Genomic DNA, 18,850 nt, shown 5'->3' with positions numbered 1-18,850 from the left:
GATATTTCACTTGGATGCAGCTCCATCACTGCTTTCTACATTAATGGTGGGGGTGGAAGGGAAATAGAACCAAGAGCTAAGAGAAACAGATAAGTATGAGAGAAAAAAATGTGTGAAGCTTGCTGGGCAGACTGGATGGGCCGTTTGGTCTTCTTCTGCCGTCATTTCTATGTTTCTATATATAAGAAAATGATTTTAAAAAGATCTGTTTTCAGTAATTTAAAAGAACTATACAATGACATAATATAATCTATCATGCAATAAAACACCACAAACTATCCAGATTGGCAATTATACTGTAACTCCCACAATCCGCTGTATCCCACTACAAAAATAAAAAATTATTTATGGAAGGATCTTCTTATTTTAGGGTATATAAGCTATAATCTAAGGGGTAGATTTTAAAAAGTGAGCGCGCATGTTATAAAATCGGGGGTCGGCGCAAGCACAATTGTACACCTTGCGCACGACGAGACCGCGCTGAGCCATGCTGCCTTCTCCCGTTCCCTCCCAGGCCGCTCCAAAATCGGAGCAGCCTGTGAGGGAGCTTCCATTCCCCCTAACCTAAGCTTCCCAGCCATACTCTAACCCCCCCCTCCAAATTCTTATCATACCTTTTGCGCCTGCCTAGAGTCAGGCGCAGGTTGCATGCGCCGGCAGCCTGCCGGCATGCAATTCTCCAACACAGCAGCAAATGGCGGCTGTGTCGGAGGCTTCTGGCCCCACCCCCAGACAGCCCCGTTAGTAAAGCCCCGGGACTTAGATGCATCCCAGGGCTTTACGCACATCGCCAGGCCTTTATAAAATAGTCCCGGTGCATGTAGAGCTTTTAAAATCCGGCCCCAAGCTTGCAAAACCTCCATTATAATCATAGGTCCCAAAGCCATACAAAAAAGTGTTTGTTCTTTTTTTTCAAAACAATTTTTTCAGGGAACTGAAAACAGTCCAAATTCAATGGCACAATTTTGCTATAATTTGTATGTGCTGCTAAATTACCATTGAAATGCTTATGTATTTAGTTCAAGTTAAGTTTATTGTGGTCTGTATTTATCTAATTAGACATTAATAGTGAATTAAAGTTTAGGCATAATGTTGAGCATCTTATTTCTATATTATGATGCATATTATCTTGGATTAAATGTTGCCCCTTCACTTGTTGTACCCTGGCTTTGGTGAATTTCTTATTCAGAAAGATCGGTAATAATTCCAAATAATAAACAAATATAAATAATGAAGATGGAAATCCTCATGGTATTAAACACAGTGTTTTCATGTGATATGCCTGAATTAAACGAGTTTAATGTCCACAACCCTGGCATGTCAAAGTATTGAATGTCCAAGGGCTTTGAACGTTCAACTCCTTGTGTTCAATACGATGAGTATTTCCATCTTCATTACTTTTAGTAAAATTGTGCCATTTAGTTTATACTCTTTTCAGTGTATTGAAAAAAATTTTGTATAGACTTGGGATCTATGATTATGATGGTGGGTTAGGAAGCTTAAATATGGTCTGTATGCCCTAAAATCTGATAATCCTTATAGAAAGAAATGTTCATTTTCTAATGAGATATAGCAGATTGTGGATGTTGAAATAAAATAAACTATTCCATTAGGGTAGTGGCCCTAGAACTTCTCTACTAAAGGAGGGAACTTTTCAAGCCAGCTAGTCAACTAGTAAGGAATTAGCTAGCTAGATAAAAGCCTTGAGAAGCTAAATTTAAGGGTTAGGATTAAGTCAGAGACAGAAAGTTAGCCAGTTAGCCCACTAGTTCTAATTTTCAGCACCAACTGGCTAACATAGGGCTGGATTCATCATTCTTCGCAGAATGATGAATCCAGCGAAAAAAGGGGGGGACAAAGGGGGGGGCAGGCCTGCGAAAGGCTGCAGCCGTTCGCACCCCGGCGGTGTGATTTTGCCGGCCGCAGTGCGGCCTTTCATGCAAATAGCACTACCATGAAAAGTGGTGCTATTCACCACATTATCGCCAGCAGCGGTGATGCCGGCGATAATTTCACATTATCGCCGGCAGCGGTGATGCGGCTGACTTCTCCCCTCCCCACCCTGTCTCCTCCCTTCCCTGCCCCGACTCCTCCCCTCCAGCTAATTAACAACCCTTTCTCGTGCGATAGGGGTTTATCACGTGCGATAACTGTTTAGAAAATAGCCCCCATAGATGGCCAAACCTCAACACAAGAATAGTAGACTTAAGTCTATCCAGCTATACCTGTTCTTCCTGTAGCCTATGATCCACCCTCACACTCCCACATGATGTGTCCAAGTACAAGTGCCATGACCAAACTCCAACTGCCCAAAATTAAATAAAAAAAAATATCCTACAGAGGACCTTGATAGCCTCTCTTACTTGTCCAATTCTAAATAAAAAATATCTCCTGTGCAGCCCCTTACTCTGCCTTCCCTTTGTTAAATAAAAATGGCCCTTTCACAACTCCCTCAAACTCGCTTCCCACCCACTAATGCTGAATAAAGAAAAGTCTTCCACTTAGACCTCTTATCCCTCCACCTACCTGCCCAATGCTGAATAAAGCAAATCTCTTGCACAGCTTCAATGCTTCCTCTGCTCCGCTGGATACTGGGCCATTAGAAAGTAAGTAAGTGTTCTCCTGCCAGCTCAGCATTTTGAACTTTTGGGGGTAGGAGGCTGAGTCATGAGGGGGCTAGGTGGACTGCTAGAGGAGACCTTTATTTGTCTAAGATCAAGTGGTTGGGAAGCAGGATGGGGTGGATTTGTGGGAGAATGTTTTCAGGATTTGGCAGGTGGAGGGGGAGTAATTAGAAGGGCTGTGTGGACACTTTTTTTGTAATCAAGGTCGTGTGGGTGGGAGGGAGATTGGGGAAGCTATGTGGGAAACTTTATTCAGCATTGGGTAGGTGAGAGGAGGGGATCTATGGTGCTATGTGGAGGACCTTTTGAAAATTCAACATTAGGTCAGTAGGAGGGGATCAGAGGAACTGTGTGGGGAATGTTTTCTCATCCAGCCAAGGTGTGTGGTAGAGGGATCAGGGGTTGTTCGGGAGACTTTTATTAAACATCAAACAGGTGGAAGGGGGGCTCAGGGCATTTCTAATTCGATAGATCGGGTAGGCGATGGAAGAGGGTAGGATTCATGGATAGGGTAGGGGGGGATTCATGGCACTTGTAATTTGAGAAATCAGGTGGTTGAGGGTGTTTTCCTACGGATTTGGGTACTAGGACCTGTGGTGGGTCACATTTTCAGCTTAAATCTAGTTGGTTATATTATAGCTAGCTAGGTTAACTTTAGGAATATTTCCAGCTACAACCTAGCTCACAGGAGCTAATTTTTCAAAAGGAACGTGGGTGCAAAATTCAATTCAAATTCTAAATCCATGGACACAGTGAAGGAGTTTGCTCAATACTGAGGGTGCTCAAGATCCCACAGCACCCACAGAGCTGGCACTTATGACCTAGCTGACTAGATAATGACTGAAAATTCACCTAAATCTTATCAACTCAAAAATAGCTGGTTGGATCTAAGCTAGGTGCCTTACCGAAAATCTGGCTCAGAGAGGGTTAGTCATGTATCTGACAGAACATGCACTGTTTCATCTCTGAGAGAAGGAACCAATGACTCACCCTTGATGCAAGTTGACTTATAAAAGAATATGGAGGCACACGCTCTTGGCAATAGCATGGATATCAGGGTGACCTCTATATATAATGCAGGGCATGCTGATGTTGTAGAAATCCTAGTCTGAGATAACACAGATGAAAGTAACAGTAATGCTCCACAATAAAGTGGGCAATGCCTCGTTCTCAGAGCCAAGAAAAACAGATACCCACAAAAAGATTAAATCAATGCATTCTTTCTCATCAACTTCATTTTCTTACTATCCTAAGGCCCTATTCATTAAGAAATTTTTTCAGCTCAATAGAGTCTGAAATATCAAATCTTCCCATGTGCTTTGAAGGACCCCCTACCTGGAACAAATGGAGCCTGGTGCTGAAATGGAGTGTCTTTTCTCCTTGGTTTTCTAGGCTGATCATCTGCCTCTGTTATTATCTGCTGCTGTATGGTGCTTGAGGACTGCTGATTATCATTATATTTAAAAGAAATTGTCTGTCCACTGCCTGTAGATGCAACAAAGTAAAACAAAGAAAATAAACTAATAAACCTTTTATTTAAAAGGAAAAAAAATATATATTTTTTTTACATAAAATGACCCACCGCTCTGAAAAGGGTTACTAGCTGATTCCATGTTATCTGGACAGTCTGAATCTTGGTTATACTTCATTGTATATATGGCCATATAGTTCTCTTTTTCTTAGAAAATGAGAACTGTGCATCTGTAAATGCAATTGGATAAAAGCAGCCCTGGCTCAGTCTCTCCAGATAACAGAACTGCTTGGTAAACCCACCACCGGGAAAATAAAATAAAGATGTTAAATGAGCAAAATCAAGCAAAGCACAAAAAAGCCAAAAATAATGATTAACAAAAGAAAAGGCTATGTAACAAAGCTGTAGACATTATAAATTGTAGATTTGTACTGTGAAATTAGAAAGTTAATACCCACATTTTTTCACTAGTTTAACCGATGTGATGTTCTCTAGAACACTGGTATAAAAAAAGCCAATCAATCAATCAATCAATCAATAAATAAATAAATAAATAAATAAATAGTTCTCTGTCCTATAGTACTGTAATAAGAAGATCTTAAAGCCTCCACAACCTATGCGGGATAAACCTTGAACCTTACCTTCTACTCTCAACCCTGATATATCTTATTGATGGATACCAAGATGCAAACATCAAGATCATTGATTTTTGGAGGGAGGTTTAAATTAAATGTTAACTATAGGAGGGGCCTGAGTAAGATAGCAGACATAAGTATGCATGGTCCAGGAGCTCTGAACCACTAACCGGCTATTTCATCATGGGCTTTACTTTTATGAAGCAGAAAGCCAAGAGGAGGCACAGTACTGCATCAATGGTCCCCTCTCAGCTGATGGGTCCTATTGATTCCTTTTTGGTTTGGGGATTGGCATTTGAACCTAGCTGGAGTGATGAACCAGTCAACATCATTCCTTCCCCTTATTGAGGCCTCTCTAAGCTCCAGGGATAGATCTCCACACAACTGCTGAAGTTGGTGAAATCACTGTAGGAGCTCTGGTCTAGAACACTGATTAATGTCATCAGATGCCAGCAAGCCAAAGCAGGAACCCATGCAGGACACTGGAGAACTGGAGCAGTTAGTGGGAGGGGAGAACCTGTGACTGGGACAGGAAGAAATGATCTTTCTGGTCTCTCATTGGACCCTCTTGAAGGGGTAAGAGTCAGCTGCCTGATCTGTGGTAGAGATGAGAGTAGAGCGGGGAGAAGAGATGCCACAACTGCCTTTCTAGCCATGGTTAGTTTTGCCCTCTACCCCCACCCTAAAACTACTCAGTGTACTGGTTCCTGCCAGTGTTTCTCTGAAAGCTGTAAGGGCTGTGGTGACTTGAAATGTGGCCTCTTTGACTGGGACAGTGAAACAATTGAACACTTTTTAAGAAAGAAGAATTGATAAATTACAGATTTAGGGTGTAAAAATATCTTCAAATTCTGTTAGAAATATAGAACAAAGAAATATGATGGCAGAAAAAGACCATACAGCCTATCTAGTCTGCTCAACCACACCAACTAATTCAGCTTTACAATCCCTACCACCCCCCTCAGAGATCTGCTGTGGTTTATCCCATGCTTTCTTAAACTGGGATACTGTCCTAGTCCCCACTACCGCCATGGGGACGCTGTTCCATGCATCCACCACCCTCTCTGAAAATAAATATTTCTTTAGATTATTTCTGAGGCATCTCATGATTCCCATGTTTTAGAGCCTCCTTTCTGGTGAAAGAGGCTCACCTGCTGTGCATGAAACCTTGGAGGTATTTAAATGTCTCTATCATATCTCCCCTATTTCGCCTTTCCTCTAGGATATATAAAAATTGCCAAACTGGGTCAGACTGAGGGTTCATCAAGCCCAGTATCTTGTTTCCATCATGTTCAGATCTTTATGTCTAACCCATATGCTTTAGAACAAAGACCCCTGATCATATTAGTAGCCACCCTTTGGATTGACTCCAACTTATTTATATCCTTTTGAAGGTGTGGTATCCATAATTGTACATAGTATTCCAAATAAAGTTTCACTAGAGTCCTATACAAGGGCAATATCACTTCCTTTTTCTGCTGACCATACCTTTCCCATGCACCCAAGCATCTTTGTGGATTTTGCCATCACCTTAGCCACCTGTTTGGCCATCATATGATCATCAGAAATAATCATCCCCAGATTCCTCTCTTTTTTCATGCTTAGAATAATTTAACCCCCTATACTGTACCACTTCCTTGGGTTCTTGCAACATAAAAATAGCTTTGCGATCGGGGGCGCTCTTGCGCAACGATCAAAATGGCCGCCTAAGTGTGTAGCTCCGTTCGAGATTTTTTCATTATAGGAAGGAAATACTACTTTTTGTGCGTCTCCAGCTTCCTTTTTTTGCCGATTCAGCTTCGCGAATGTCCAAGCTCCCGATGGCATCCAGTAAACCCGGGAAGATAGAAGCGGCGTTTGCGGCGTCGGCAGGCACTAAAAGATCCAAGGCCGACCCTCCTTCCCCTGACAAGGCCCCGCCAACGAAGGTAATGGCGTCTGCCGATGTTGTTCTCACCGAGCTGCGCCAGCTAAAAGAACTGATAAATGTTAATATTGATGCTACTAATGCGATACGAGGGGAATTAGTAACAGTTTCGGCTAAACTGGAGTCTTACCAATCCCGACTCGATGATGTGGAATCTCAAGTCTCCTCTTTACTGTTAACTACCGCCTCCGTTCCTCAGATATCTAAAGAGATGGCGCAACTTCAAAATAGTATTGAAGACTTATCTAACAGGAACAGACGAAATAATGTTTGCCTACTTGGAATTATGGAGGGAGAGGAAGGCAATGATATAACTGGCTTTCTCGTTAAGTTGCTTACCAATAGCCTCAGCGTAGATTTTCAATATCCGCTGGAAATCGAGCGAGCACACCGAGTTCCATTCAAGCCACCTTCTAATCCCAAATATCCAAGACCGATTATATTTAAATTATTACGCTACCCTCAAGTACTGCAAATCCTGGCGGCTGCCAGAACTCAGGCACCTATTCAATATCAGGGCCGTAATATAATATTTGTGCCAGATCTGGCTAAAGCTACTGCGGAGCGCCGGAAGGCCTTTTTGGCGATGCGGCCGAGACTTCAGCATATTGGAGCGAAATATGGTCTCCTGTACCCCGCACAGATGCGTGTTACCTACAACAATCAAACGCGACTCTATCAACAGCCCCAGGCTCTAGAGGATTTTCTTCACACTATTGATATTACGCCTGCTATGGTGACCTGAACAATTAATGGCTTCTACGGAGGTCATGATACTAGCTGGAGACGCTATAAGTCGTTGTAAGCACAATTTTTTTTTTTTGTTCATTTTTCCTTATCCGGAATCATGTTTCATTATCTTTCTCGAGCGATAAGTTCCACTTGGACTGGCCGTTGGTCCGCCTAGGGGCCCACTAAGTTATCCCTCTGGGGATTCTACCCTTAGCACCGATAGTGCTAACACCGTTTAGGTCTCTCTTGTCTTATCCTCTTTTTCTCTTCTTTCTCTCTGTTTCTTCTCCCTCCCTTTCTACTCTTTCCAATTCTGTTTTCCCTCTTTCTGTTGCACTTGTGCTTTCTCTTCATCCTATTTCTCAGACGATATCAGTACTACGGTATCGGATATTGCTTGATTTCCTTTTTTCTTTTTTCTCTCTTTTTTCTTCTCCTTTTTTTGCCATATGACTAATATTAAGGCCTCGTTTACAGTGACTTCATTAAATGTTCAAGGTTTTTCGCACCCCATCAAGCGAAAAAAAATCCTCACTTATCTCCAATCTTTGCATTCTGATATCGCCCTTATACAGGAAACTCGATTAACATCTACTGAGGCTCAAAAACTAAAGCAGCAATGGGTAGGGCAAGTTTATTTTAGCCCTGCTGTCCAAAAAAAAACGAGGAACGGCTATTCTCCTACATAAAAGACTAGACGCTACGGTGACCCAACAAGCCGCGGACACTGATGGAAGGTGGAATCTCATCCAAGCATCCATTAATAATGACATCTATACGATACTAAATATATATGCTCCGAATCTGGATGAACCTTCATTCTTCCATGATACCTTTGCCCGCCGTTTAGCTCATAATTCTACATCTACCATAGTTGGAGGAGACTTCAATCAAGTCCTGGACCCTTTCATAGATAAGAAAACATCTGCTCGTTTGACTATCTCTAAATCCAGCAAGACACTCAAGCATCTTATGTCTTCTATTGGCCTATCGGATCCATGGAGACTTCTGAATCCTGCTGAAAAGGAATACACCTTCTTCTCTTTCCCACACTCTTCCTATTCCCGCATTGACTTTTTTTTAACATCTCATCATCTCATACCACAAATTCAATCCGCTTCCATTGCACCCATCTTAGTATCGGATCATGCGGCTATTACTCTACAAATTGACTTGCAATCTCCAATTATGGCGGACAGATTGTGGAGATTTAATTCTTCCTTACTTTCTGACCCGGAATTTCTAGACTACATCAGAGACAAAACTACTGAATATTTTTTGTATAACTCTTCATCTGAAATTTCATTGTCCACTCTCTGGGACGCTTATAAAGCCACTATACGTGGTGATATCATCAGTTTCTCTGCTCATCAACGGAAATTACGAAACGCTGAACTTGATCGTCTCCTACAATCCATCGTTTCCCTGGAAACAGCACATATTCGTTGTCCGACGTCAACTTCATTAGCTGAGGTGCTTAAAGCTAAATTTCAATACAATCAGCAGCTAAGTGCTTCGGTTCGTTTAAATGTTTTTCACTCCAATGCTTTATACTATGCGGAAAACAACAAAAGTGGTCATTTATTAGCTACCTATTTGAAAAAACGAACTGAAAAAAAAACGCATTACCAATCTCACATCAGCCACAAACCATACTTTGACTCAAGATGCAGATATCTTACAAGCTTTCAGGGACTTCTATGCAACATTGTACCAAAACGAGGTTGATGTCTCTGAAGCTGAACTGCATTCCTTCTTTTCTTCACTTTCGCATCCCTCAATTTCTTCTACTCAACATCAAGAGCTCGAATCTCCGATTACTGCCCAGGAAATTGAACTTGCCATCACGTCCCTTCAGACCGGGAAAGCCCCCGGTCCGGATGGCTTCACTACAGATTTCTACAGGGCTTTTAGTCAAGAACTTATTCCATACTTACAAAAAATGTATTCTATTGCCCCCACTCAACCACAGTGTTTTCCCACATTTTCTGAAGCATGTGTGGTGGTTCTCCCAAAGCCAGGCCGTGCAACAACGGAGGTTGGAAATTATAGACCCATCTCTCTCTTAAATACTGACTATAAAATCCTCACTAAAATATTGGCCACTAGATTGTCTAAAATAATGCCACATCTCATTCACCCAGACCAATCTGGTTTCATTAAAAACAGGCTCATCGCCAATAACACCAGACTTTTTTTTCACATTCATGAAGCGGTCCACTCAAGTCCTCTCCCTGTTATTGCGGTATCACTAGATGCCGAAAAGGCTTTTGACCGCGTTGAATGGTCTTTCCTCTTTTATGTCCTCCACAAATTCGGATTTGGCTCACAATTTGTTTCCTGGATTCAGCTCCTATATTACTCCCCTTCTGCATTTTTATATATTAATAATCGCAAATCCCCGAGCTTTTCACTCCATAGAGGAACTAGGCAGGGGTGCCCCCTCTCTCCGTTGCTTTTCAACCTGGCTTTGGAACCCCTTCTTATTGCAATACGTCAAAATTCTCACATTACAGGTGTCTCTATTGGATCTGAAACTTATAAACTATCAGCATATGCTGACGATGTATTATTATTCCTTACTAACCCTGAAGTCTCATTATCTCATTTATTGCAATTAATCAATGTATATTCCTCTTTATCTGGATATAAGATCAATTGGCACAAGACGGAACTATTACCCCTTAATGTCATGGGCTCTATGGTTGACTTATCTACTTCTGTCATACAAAAGGTCCCCCAATGTATTAAGTATTTAGGTGTATACTTTTATACCAATCCTACCTTAACGATTTCTAACACAGAATCTCGTATTTTACAATCCCTTAAGGACTTAACTTTGGGTTGGTCTCCTCTTCACTTGACGTGGTGGGGGCGGTTAGACACTATCAAAATGGTGCTCGCACCGAAAATCATTTACGCTTTGTCAATGATACCGGTTTTTTTCTCCCCCGCTTTTTATCAAAAGGTAGACAGAATCCTTTCCTCCTTTTTATGGAAAAATCGAAATCCGAGAATTGCCTTGACCAAACTAAAACTTGTTAAATCCAAAGGGGGAGTTAATTTCCCTAATTTTCATGCGTACCACCAAGCTTTTATGCTCCAACAGGCCTATCATCATTTTCAGGAGGATACTGATGATTGGGAACAACCGAGGTGGCTAGCCATTGAACGTTCCCTTTTGTCTCCTATCCCACTGTCATGTTTTCCTGGTATGAAACTTCCAGTGAAATATGCCACTAATCCGATACTGAATTCTTTACACGCAGCTTATTGTCTCTTTGATTCCCTTCGCCCTCGTCAGATATGTTCTTGGAGCCACTCCTGTATGGCCCCCATTTGGTACAACTCATTGTTGCTCATTAACGGTAGTTCTTTCCTATGGCCACTATGGCATACTAAAGGAATATGGTTTTTGTCTTCCATTTTAGAGGATGGTAATCTTCTTCCTTTTTCTACTCTACAAAGCCTTTATGGGCTCCCTAAAACCCAATTTTATGCATGGCTACAGCTTAGGAATGCATTATCCTCCACCCCATTTTTATCCAATCCACTTACTGCTTCTCCATTTCTATTACAAATTTTTCAGGAGTTTGGGACTAAAGGTCATTTAGCTTCCCGCTTATATAAGACTATTGTTGTAACTAATATTAATAAAAATTTTACTAAATTATACCCAATTTGGACACGGGATGTAAACGTTTCTATCACTGCTGCTGAGTGGAATCATCTGTGGTCCATCACCACACGCATCTCACTATCTTCCAGTTTGACGCAGTCCTCTTTTTTCTTTATGCATAGAGCTTTTTGGACTCCCTGGCGGTTGCACCGAGCTGGCCTGCTTCCCACTCATCAATGTTGGTCATGCTCTACCCCCAATGCCACATTTGAACATATGTTTTATTCTTGCCCATACATACATACGTTTTGGTGCCAAACCTGGTCTATTATTTCCTCAATTCTTACACTGGATTCTCCTCTTACATTTGCTATCATATTTCTCCGGGGATCCAATCACTCTTTCCATCTATCCTTACCTCACCGGAAATTGATGGATTTCCTCTGCGCTGTTGCGCTTCACACCATACTATCAAACTGGAAGCGTAGTGATTTGCTATCCGTGACTTGGTGGTGGAACTCAGTCTGTATGTATTATAAATATGAAAAAGCAATGGCTATTAAAAGTCATCGATTGGCCTCGTGGGCGCAGGTATGGAAACCTTTAGAAGATTATATTCTTGCTAAGGTACCTTGAATATTATCTGGTATACGAATCTGTCATATCGGCTTCTTCCTCCTCTTTCTGCTCTGATCTCTTCTCTTTTCTTTCCTTTCTCTTTTACCTTCTTTCTCCTCTCTTTTCTTTTCCCTCTATATCCTCTGCTCCTCTAGTCTCTCTTCTCGCTCTTTTCTTTTCCTTTACACCCGCTATCTTCATATTCCATTTACAGCTTCGGTAGGAAGCATTTTTGATTCATTTTGAACTAGTAATCACAGCTGTTTAGTCAGAGTTACCATGTTGTACACGTTTTGTTGGCAATGTCTTAATTGTCTGTTATAGGGCGTGAATTTTATGACCCTCAACAATTCATATCGGTTTCGTTATTTATGCTCTTACATCTTCATTTTCTGTTATCAACTGTATATATCTGACCAGTTTGTGTAACCATGTGACGGCTGTATTGTGAAACCTTTCTTTCAATAAAAATATTGAAACTAAAAAAATAGCTTTGCATTTTTTAGCATTGGATCTTAGCTGCCAGACCCTAGACAATTCCTTGAGCTGTGCTACATATGTCCTTATTTTCCATATCTTTCTGGTTGTCTAACCTGTTGCAGATTTTGGTATAATCAAAAATATAAATCTTTCCTGACAATCTTTCCACAATGTCGGTCACATAAATGTTGAAAATAACCAGTCCAAGGACCAATCCCCTTGGCACACTGCTAATATCAGAATGAACTCCATTTATCACTAATCTTTGTTGGCCCCCTCTCAATGAGTTTTCAGTCACTTTAGGGTCCATATCAAGGGCACTCAATTTATTAATAAGTTGCCTATGAAGAACTGTGTCAAAGGCCTTACAAAAAGCCAAGTACATCTTATAGGAGCCAATGGAGATTTTTTAACAATGGTGGAATATGTTCTAGCCACAGATCCAATTCTCTGGTCACTCTATGAAAGAAATTGATCATATTCATCTGACAAGACCTATTTCTGATAAAACCATGCTACTGTGTGGAGAATATTACATCGGTGTAGGTATTACTGACAGCGCTGGCTTAAGATAACTTCAGCTTGTCTCAAAACATGAGATGTTGGAAAATAATACATGGAAATGTAATTTTGGTTTTATGAAGTTCCCTAAAATATTAACTGCTACTCCAAGAACTATTTTCATAGATATTTGACTATCCTTCTGGGTCACTGCATTCTAGAATTCAATATCTTCCTATTTTAAGGCAGTTGAAGGTGGAGGTAGATAAAACAAATGACTACCAGACACAACCCATGGTGTTGACTTCAACTTGACAAAGCAAACACAGGAAGAAGTGGTGGCCAGAATTACTTTGTTAATTTCCTTCGCTTAAGAGCCAGACAGGAACTGGACTCATGGATTCTTTTTCATAATAAGCATGAGTTGCTTTTTAACCAGAAGGTATGGGTATTCCTGGACCTTTGTAGAATTTCTTAAGAAAAGAGGAGGAAATTTCTACTATTACACTCAAAGTGATTCACTTGAGAGTTGATTATTTTCTGAAATTTCCAGTTAAATGTATAATTAAAAATCAGTGGGTACCATTTGTTTTTTATGACCCAGTTCAACCTGGGAGGTTCTTGGAAACATGAGCAACTCATTTGACTAGTGGGATACATCCTAGGACACAGTAACAGTAATTGTAAAATCACACTTTGCTTTCGCCTCTACATCTAAAGCTTTTTTGCTTTTTTTTTTAACTCTTGAACTTTGAAACAAGGAACTTTAAAATCTCTGCCTTCTGTATCTGAAATCCAGAAGAGGAATGACTGAGAATAAAATGATCGTTGGCAGCTCAAAGTGCTCTTAGTTTCACTTTCCCTTAAGAAAAAATGATGAAGTCAATCCATGTACTGCCAGCTGGGATAGGCTGGTTGAAAAAGTGCTGAAACATGCTTGCTTCTGCTTTTTCCTTGTCCCTTCCCCATCTGGCTTTGCTCTGCCTGACTTTGCTTTCTCCATAGACTTTAATGGGACCAAATGAGCCAAAAATGATTTGGATTTTTCAGGAGACTGTGCCCGTTTGATTTGGATGACACAAATGTCAGCTCATTTGGATCAAATTTCACATTCATATCATTAAAATGAACATCCTTACTAAGTTAAGCTAAATGAAAACATCACGTTTTTCACTTAAGATCTATATTTGGCAATGGCAATTTTTATTTAATAGACTGACTTTCAAGGACATCAAATATGTGTACAATAAAATCTCTTCAGACTGTATACATTTATAAACAACAGCAATTATGTACATAGAATTAAATCAATAAAATAAAGAATCAGAAAAACAAAAGTGTTAAAAAAATAACATTTCTAAAAAATAAGCATTAAAAACAACTGAATAACTTTAAAAAGAGGGTTAAACCTCAAATACATTGGCTAACAGCCAGGCTTTTATTAACTTTCTGAATTTAGAGTAGTTTTTCTGCATATGGATGTCCAATGGCAGGGAATTCCTGTAGTGGAGCATGAAATTGGAAAACATCTGTGTCTAGTATACTCCAATCCTAGCATTCTAGGGGAATGGAATTTTAATAATTCTAGTTGTGAGGATCTCAGCATTCTACTAGAAGTAGAAGGAACAAAAAAATAGTTGAGGTAAGCAATGATCCCTCTATTGTAGAGCTTACCAAACCTGTCCTGGGAATTCCACAGCTAGCTGGATTTTCAGCATATCCAAATGAATATGCATGAGAGAAATTTACTTATTATAGAGTTTCAGTATATGCAAATTTCTCTCATGCATATTCATTTTGGATATCCTGAAAACCTGATTGGCTGTGGGGTCCCAAGGACAGGTTTGGGAAGCCCTGCTCTATTGTATGCCCTATATATCACACAGATAAAAGCAAGTTTTGCTCAATAGGAACCAATGGAGATTTTTTTTTTTTAAATAATTAACAGTTTATTGGAGTTTCATAATATATAATACAAATCCAAAACCATCATATTGGGGTAGATATTGGGGTAGAGTTTCATAATATATAATACAAATCCAAAACCCATCATATTGGGGTAGATTTTCAGAAGTACACGCAGGCGTACATGTGAGCGCGCTACCCGAGGCGCACACATGTATGCCTGATTTTATAACATGCACGCGCAGGCGCGCGCATGTTATAAAATCAGGGGTCGGCGTGCGCAAGGGGGTGTACAATTGTGCACCTTGCGCGTGCTGAACCCGCGCCAAGCCGCGCTGCCTTCCCCCGTTCCCTACCCCCCACCCCACCTTCCCTTCCCTTCCCTCCCCCGCCCTTTTTTCCCTACCTTTTTCTTTGTTATTCTTTTGTTGTAAAACTTACTTCAGCCCTGGGGCTGAAGTAAGGCCGCTGTGCCGGGAGTCTCTGACCCTGCCCCACCCTGCCTCTCCCTGCCCCTTTTTGCAAGCCCCGGGACTTACACGCGTCCTGGGGCTTTGCGCGCATCGCCGGGCCTTTTGAAAATAGGCCCGGCACATAAGGCAATTTACTCGCGTAGAGCTTTTAAAATCCGGCCCATTATGTTTACACATAAATGAGATTAACATTCCTTATCTCCCCTCCCTCCCCTCTACCCCCAGAGATCTCATTATAGTATAAGCAGTGAGTCAGTTGTGATAACTTGCATCTCAATGCATATCCCCCAAGAAAGTAATGGTATAAAAAGACAATTTTCCTAGGATGGAGAAACATTCTGAAAAGATCTAAACATCCCTCTGTCAATAAAAGGCAAAATAAGGCCTAAGACATCATAGTTATCTTTGAGCATGTAGATCTAGAAAAGGCTTCCACACTGAGAGAAAGGAAGACATTTGCCTATGTTTGGCAGTGTTAGGGAAGCTAAATTACAGTACGTATGTATTCTTTCCAAGACATCTGAAAGACAAGGCAATTTCACATCCTTCCACCTGACTGCTATCACAGTGAGCTGCAATGAAGACTTGAGCTCAGAACGTCTTAGTGTCTGTTCAACTCTGGTATTGGGAGATTGAGCAGAGCCGATTCAGCAGTTGGGGTCAATGTGATTTCGAAAACTTCATCCAACCAAGAAAACACTGACTTCCAGAAAGTGACAACTCGGTTACAGGTCCACCAAATATGGAAGTAAGACCCAGGCTCCCCACACATTCGCTAGCAGAGATGGGAGTACTTTGGGTAAATTCTGAGCAATTTCTCTGGAGTGAGATACCAGCAAAATAGCATGTTATACCAGTTTTCCTGTAAATGCAATTTGTTCCCATCCTTTTTGGTTTAATTTCCATCCCAAATCTGCTTCCTACTGTAAAATATGGATAGGGGGCTGTTGCTCTGGGTCATTGAGCAACTTATAAATTTGGGAGATGGCGCCGCGGATGAAATCACAGTTCGTATAAAAGTATTCAGAAAGGGATCTACTGCTTCGCAGGGAATTCGATTTCATCAGAGTGCTTATGAAATGTGTGACCTGTGCATAGACTAAAAAGTTAACAGACTCTAGTTGGTAGGATTGTTCTAAAACATCTTTCGGTATGAGACTACCCTGGCGGAGTAGATGTCCAATTGTGGTAACTAATTTCCCTAGTTTGCCATGTATGAAATAAGTTAGTCTGGTATCCCACCGGAAAAGTTAGATTGTGGAAGAGAGAAGACTGGTAAAAGAACGAATGATCTCCTACCAGCTTTATTCTCCATTGAGACCATAGTTTTAGGGTAGTGCAGGTTGTCCAAGGGAGGCACTGTAATGGTTGCCAAGACACTCAGGGTTGCCAAGGTAGAGCTTTAATAGGCATCTCCCCAATCAGCAACTGCTCAATCTGCTCCCACTGCTTTAATGATGTCTGGCAGTTAAAATCTAGAAGTGATCTAAGCTGGGAAGCAGCAAAATACCAGGCAAGGTTGGGTACACCCAGTCTCCTCCTGCAGTCTAGAGAGTAAAAGGAGATGGTGTGAGATTCTAGGAGGACGGCATCTCCAGATAAAATCGAAAAATCTTTTTTCTGCCACCTGTGGAGAATATGTGAGGGTATAAGGATGGGTATAGATGAAAATGTTATAAGAATTTGAATAGCATACTCATTTTGACAATGGCTATTCGGCCAAGCCAAGAAAATGTATCTCTGCCCCATCTATCTAAGTCCCTATCGATGGTTCTCACTAGGGGGTTATAATTAAGGGCAAATAAATTAATCACTTGGGAGCCCAAATATATCCCCAGATATTTAAGACAGGATTAAGCCCAACAAAATGGGAAGCTCTCCTTAATCAAAGAGACTTCAAGGGTTGATAAATTAATATTGAGAATTTCTGATTTCTCAAAATTTACTTTGAAGCCAGATACCTTACTAAAATGTTCAAGTTCAGACTCCTCCCCCTCTAGGGACTGCTGTGGCTTTATGAGGGTAAACATAATGAAAGTTTGCAATTAAAAACTCCTAAACTTACCCCTTGTATGGAGGGAGATGAGCGGATCCGGGTTGCAAAGGGTTCAAGAAATAAAGCAAATAAAAGAGGGGAGAGCGGGCACCCCTGCCTGGTCCCTCTGCCTATAGTAAAATCACTTCCATAATCCCCATTTACTTTGCCTCTGACTTTGGGATGTTCATAAAGCTTTTGTAAGCACTGAAGGAAGAACAGGCCAAACACCATCCTCTGTAAGGGTTGAAATAAGAAAGGCCAATGGACAAGTTCAAAGGCCTTCCCTCCGTCAATGGATAGCAATACCATGGGAATCCAGTTTCTATTGACCCACCACATGAGATCAATAATTTTACGCACAGTGGGGGATAAACCCCACTTGATCGGAGTCATAACTAAGAGAGGCATATATATATTCAACCTAAGAGCCAATGGAGATTATTTAACAATGGTGGAATATGTTCTAGCCACTGAAATCTGGCTTCTACATTTTACCTAGACTTAATGTCACTATGGCCATGAATATATGGAAAGAAAGAATACAGAACATTTAAAATGTGAGCAGAAAAAGACCATTAGGTCTACCCAGTCTCCAATTTGTACCTACCAGCTATGCTAGCACAAAAGTCTAATTTAATCTATGGCCTTCTCCCTTCCTCTGCCACTGATGTCCCTTTGTGTTTATCCCATATGTGCTTGAATTCTGCCATGATTTTGCTACTTTAACCTCTACTGAAAGTCTGCTCCAGGAGTCCATCATCCAACCAGTGAAAAAGTATTCACATTATTTTTGAACTTCTTTCCCTTCAGTTTCACATGCTGACCCCTTGTCCTAGAATTTTTCATTTTATGGAAAATGCCTGCTTCTGTTACTAGTTAAAAACTATAACTTATTAAAGAAAGCAAAATAAAAATAAACATTAGAAATGTATTATAGGAAGGGATTTTGATTTACAGTGTGTTCTATTTTATTATGAATGTTGTTATGTAATCCTCATTGGACCTTTTTTGGAAGATGTGGAATATAAAAGGATTAAAAAAAAATACTTATTTATATTAAACTATATTCTGCCTTAGCAGGCACTTCAAAGAAAATTACATTCAGGTACTATAGGCATTTCTCTGTCCCTCACACTGACATCCTGCTGCTGAAATCTCCCATTCCAATAGAGTTTAGATTTAATTTAAACCATTTTAGTCATCCCTAGCTTTATATTGTCTACACTTTGAAATTAAAAAATGACTTATAGTTTCAGATGCAACTGCAGCCAGAGCTAATGATTTACTCTAAGTTTTGAAAACATCAAAACAATGTGGTCTCTTTATCCAATGTTTTAATTTTGCTCTTACTAGTTTCTTGAATGTAAAGCCAGATCCAACCTATGAATTTATGACAGAACATCATTATAAATGTGACCTCAAGTCAACCAGAATGCAGATGTGACTGAGTCATTTCATTTGTCTACTTGAATTTTGAACTGTCATATGCTCATACAGAAATTATACTGTTAGAATTTACTGTGAAAAAGGCCCTTTTCATCATACAATGTTTTCACAAATAAAACAGAAAATTCATAATAATGTATCTAGGGAGGCCCTCCTTGGTCATCCATTATTCCTTTATAATTATTGATTTATGTGCTCTGTAATTATCCTGTTTATTACGATACACTGATAAGTGTGGAAGTGCTGTACACTTTTATTGTTGGTGACATGATTAGTTATCTATTTTTGGTTACTTTTGAAAATATAAGTAAAATATTTAAAAGAAAACGGTGCAAAAATGCTTTAAGTGGTCACATTCTTTAAGTTACAATGATCTAAGAA

At 40.4% G+C, this 18,850-nt stretch overlaps 1 protein-coding gene across 1 annotated transcript in view; it reads right to left on the bottom strand.

Annotated features, from left to right (window-relative positions):
• The window catches only part of PPP1R1C (protein phosphatase 1 regulatory inhibitor subunit 1C), a 180,796-nt gene that overhangs the window by 19,695 nt on the left and 142,251 nt on the right, over positions 1 to 18,850 (bottom strand). Inside the window, exon 6 of the mRNA XM_029605922.1 lies at positions 3,960 to 4,109. Within this exon, the coding sequence (XP_029461782.1) occupies positions 3,960 to 4,109 (150 nt within the window). The remainder of the gene's footprint in view (positions 1 to 3,959; positions 4,110 to 18,850) is intronic.

The sequence above is a fragment of the Rhinatrema bivittatum genome, chromosome 6 (genome assembly GCF_901001135.1).
Source record: "Rhinatrema bivittatum chromosome 6, aRhiBiv1.1, whole genome shotgun sequence".
Lineage (NCBI taxonomy): Eukaryota > Metazoa > Chordata > Amphibia > Gymnophiona > Rhinatrematidae > Rhinatrema > Rhinatrema bivittatum.
This window is presented reverse-complemented; position numbering and strand designations above follow the sequence as displayed.